The 4,360-nt window shown below is 47.7% G+C and overlaps 1 protein-coding gene across 1 annotated transcript in view; it reads left to right on the top strand.

The window, feature by feature from the left end:
• Positions 1-2,200: 2,200 nt before the first annotated feature.
• Positions 2,201-4,360, top strand: part of CLK1 (CDC like kinase 1) — a 20,692-nt gene continuing 18,532 nt past the window's right edge. The window contains exons 1-3 of the mRNA XM_019523193.1: positions 2,201-2,315; positions 3,363-3,520; positions 3,758-3,986. Of these exons, the coding sequence (XP_019378738.1) occupies positions 3,363-3,520; positions 3,758-3,986 (387 nt within the window). The 5' untranslated portion in view covers positions 2,201-2,315. The remainder of the gene's footprint in view (positions 2,316-3,362; positions 3,521-3,757; positions 3,987-4,360) is intronic.

Genomic DNA, 4,360 nt, shown 5'->3' with positions numbered 1-4,360 from the left:
CCTCACAACTCCACTGCAACCAACAAGCCTCAGGCTTGTCAAAGATATGACGGCTTGATACCTGTGACACAAGAAGACGTTTAAATTGTCATACACATCTGGGTTAAAGGTGACCTTCAAAGGAAGCAAAACGGTCTTGTGACCTTTTTTACTACTGTGTGATATAGAAAGACTGATAAATGCTTTTAGAAGTGTTTTATATCTTTTTTTTCCCCCACATTTTCAAGCTTAGTTTTATCTTGAAAATTCCTGAGATGAAAGGGCTAAGAAAGCAAGAATATACATGTTGAGGTGTTGAGGAGTTCGTGACCCCTTGCGGAGCTATTCCCAAAGACACAGAGTTGCTGTCAATCTCAAAATTTATTCAGCATGCTGGGCACCCTGAGCAAACTCAGAGGCCCCGAATAAAACTGTTAGAGGCGATTTATAGTTTACAGACGAGATGCGCGCGCAGGTGGGAATTTTCCACTGTGAATATCAGGTCAGTGTGGGAAAACTCTTAATTATTTCAAAACTGGTTTTTGGCTACATGTTTGTTTTGAAATGGTAACTAATAGGGAGGAAACTTGCTTCAGACTTCAAAGTGAATAGGATTCGGTCATTGCAGAGTCTTATCAGCCTGTCCTTGAAGGCTGAGTCTGCTGTAGAAGTTAACTGCTACACTATTATTTATGATCTTGTTAGTAAATTTCTAGAGGGACAGCTCAAAATTATTTTAATGTGTACTTTACATCAGGGATTAATATTTTGAAGATGTCTGTGGTAAAGATTTTGCATTTCCACCATTTGTATTTGATGTTAGGGTCAATGATTTGTATTTTGGGACACCAAACTATTTTGGGACACACTAGTCCCAAATTCTGGGGAACAAGTTCTCCAGGGAAGATCAGAGAGCAACCCCCCCCCCCCCACACAAAAAAAAAAAAAGGAAAGAAGAGGCATTAACTGTTAAAAATACTTTTTTCCTGGTCACTTTTAAGGGAGCACTGGGTAACTTCTTTAAGCCCACTGGGTATCAAAGGCAAGCGGGTGAGACAGCCTACACAGCAAAGATGGTGGGAAAAGGACTCTTCTGTCATGGGGGTAACCAAGGCAACAGTCAGAGCTTTGACAGCTTATTATTAGTGTTGAACAAGATACTACAGCTAACGAAGTGGCCATTTTGTCACTGGCAGCTAGTCAACCTCCCTCCCTTCCAGCTGGTATGTATTTGTATCATTATATTTTCCCTTGCTCTTTGCTAACTTAAGATGACAAGTCAGATACAAGGTTTGACTTTACTTGACGAGAAGCGAGTCTCTCTGATTACATATGCTGGGTATTCTCTAACACATTTTGTAGTTAGGAAGGAAAATCAAGGCCAGGCCCCGATTCTCAAGGACACCTGCTTTGAGGAAAGAAGGTCCTTTTCTCCTTTTAACTATTGTCAGCAGTAAAACGTTTTTGCACCATCTCAGTTCACATGTGGGCATGCAGTTAAACCGGCAGTACAGATGGCAATTAAGGCAGCACAGATGAAAACAGTTTTCCATTTCATTTTAAGCATATGGAAGAGCTGTCTCTAGCGCAACCATCAAGGTACGCTAAGAATAGAGGGCAGTTGCTCCGCCCCCATGAACGCCGTGCGCTTCCCGGTGCTGGGGGGCAAGGCGAGCTCCTGCATGTTGGCGGCGAGGGTGCCGAGCAATGACAAATATAGGACATAAAAGCATCTGGTTTCATATCAAGAGGACAGAGGACCAGAAAACCGTACTGTCCTCTATAAACCTGGGCGAATGGTCACCCTGGCTAGTTGTATCCTGCGCGAGTGCGATTACTGCACCATCTGACCAGTGTCTAGTGCTGGGGGCGGCTGTCACGTGGTAGGCCCAGGCCCTATTCCGGGCAGCTATCGAGGGGCTATAATATTTCTAGCAGCAGGACGCTGTCTGCTGCTGCGGCCCCCTGGACTGTCTTGTGCCAGGGTGACTAGATGTGCTAAGAGGTCGGACTAGGGGTCTGTGCAGGGCGGATTGGCTAGAAGGACGAAAGAGCAGAGCTACCGCGTACCCCAGCCCCAGGAGCCTCATCCACCCACGAAGACGAGCCAAGGCCGAGACTGAAGCCCGACTTCAACCCCCACCCCCCGGGACTCACAGGCGACCGCCTCCACCCCCGAGGGGCGGCTCCCGCGCATGCGCTCTGTGACGTTGTCGTCCTTCCAGAACGTTCTCGGCGGCGCCATCTTGTGCTGGTGGCAGCGCAGGCGGAGCAGCGGTTGGCATTGCCGGGCAGCAGAGGCTCCAGTCACAGGGCAGCCCCTCCGAGCCGTAGAGGTAGGTCTCGGGGGCTGCGGGAATGCGATCCCCTGATTCCCCGCGCGACGGTGGCGCTGTGTCTTTCTGCCCCGCTCCCCCGCCGGGCCGGCGACTGAGCGTGGGTGTTGGGGCTGGGGAGGAGGGCGCGCCGTGGCGGGTGGCTGCCGGTACCTCCTCGCCAGGCTCCTTGGGCCGGGCCGGGCGGGGAGGGACGGAGAAGAAGAGGGAGACCGCGGGTGGCCGGCTCTGCCGCCTCTCCCGGCCTCCAGCGACCGATCCCCTCCCCCGCCCGTCGCCATGTTGTGCGCGCGGAGGCGCTCAGAGACAAAATGGCTTCCGCAGCTCTCGGCGGTGAGGGAGAGGCTTGGTTCGGCCTGGCCCCCATTGGGGCGTCGGGCGCTGCTCGCCCCTGCAGCCGCGTCACGGGGGGGAGCCCGCTGGTGGTAAAGAGACCGCGGCCGGGCGGGGAAACAAGGGCAGGAGTGTTCAGGGCGCCTTTGTAAAGCGGTGCGGGCGGTGGTATTGAACGAAGCAAGTCTGCAGGGAGGGAGCGTGTGGGTGTAAGGATCCCCCCTTCCCCCGTGCCTACAGTTAAGGTGTGTTTTATCCACAGAAGCTCCGCAAACACTCATTGCATTTTTGTCAATCCTCTCCCTCCCCCCAATTTCAGTCACATTTACATTAAAACTGTATCTTAAAATTCTCCAAAGACTTGGGGGGGGGGGGGCAGTGAGGGAAGAGCACTATTACAGGCAGGTTTTCAGTTCAGTGGGTGCCTGATGCCAATCAGACTGACTAAGGGGGGACATGATACAAGGCACCAAATCTTTTAGTCTGTTTCTGTGCCAGGCCTGTTTTTTAAGCACAGAAATAACTTGGAGGGATTCTTAAAAAACAAAAACAAACCCACACCAAACCACCCAGTCATTAGGACACAGTTACTGTACCATTGTAATCCTAGCCTCTGAACCTGGGTTAGTGATTTAAACAGGTGGGCTTTTTAGATTGTGTTGCTTTTGTATTTGGGATGTAATTTTAAAGAGGGAAATGGCTTGTCTGTGACAGATGCGGCACTCCAAGCGAACTAACTATCCTGAGTGGGATGAAAAGGAAAGTTGGGATCATGGAAATTGCAGCAGCAGTCATAAGAGAAAGAGGAGATCGCATAGCAGTGTGCGGGAGAGCAAGCACTGCAAACACAGTCACTCTAAAGTTCCTGATAGGTAAAACCACTTTTAAACAACTTTTGGATTTTTAATAGCTAAGCATCCATTTTAAGAGCTTGTTTCCACCTCAGTACATACATGAGTGGGCCATCTCTTTAGGCTGTAGCTTTTTTTTAATGGTTTTTGGTTTGCAGGTATTTCAGGAGTGAAGCAGAAGAATAGTTTTGTTGTTTTGGGTTTTTTTTTGGTAAGAGCATTAGAATTAATCCAAACTTAATTCTTTTTTATTCCTAGTCACTGTGCAGAAGCCAGACCTGCAAATGAAAGAGACCATCATGAACGGCGTTATGTTGAAGAATACAGAAATGAGTACAGTCAAGTACATGAAAATGGACATCATCACAGAGACCATGAAAATGGCTATCATAACCACAGTAGCAAGTCATCGGGCCACAGTGGAAGAAGTAGTTATAAACGAAAATACAAGAGTCATCATAGTGCCTCACATCATCATGCACAGATGGTATGAGTAATTTTTAATAATTCTGTAGGACTATAACTTCTCATCTAAGTGGTAGTAGTTAAGTGTGGAAGTCCAGGGGATATTTACAATAGGATGTTCTTTCTACTACGTATTTTTCCTTGGATGAGAAGTTTCTATGACACCTAGGTGTACTTGTGGAAGCATATGATTGTTTTATCCTACAGAATAATTTTCTGAAACATCAACATTACTTTGCATGCCTTAATGTTTTATAGTGCCAAGTACTTATTCTAGTTCTAGGCAGAATCCTTCTGAGAGCCCTGAAATTTGTTTGACAGTAATTTTAACATAGTGAGAAGACAGGTTTTTGCAGTAATTAAATGAGGCTTATTGGTTTGATTTTGTTTTTTTCT

This window comes from Gavialis gangeticus, unplaced genomic scaffold (assembly GCF_001723915.1).
Source record: "Gavialis gangeticus isolate Ggan-Ray unplaced genomic scaffold, GavGan_comp1, whole genome shotgun sequence".
Classification (NCBI taxonomy): domain Eukaryota; kingdom Metazoa; phylum Chordata; order Crocodylia; family Gavialidae; genus Gavialis; species Gavialis gangeticus.
This window is presented reverse-complemented; position numbering and strand designations above follow the sequence as displayed.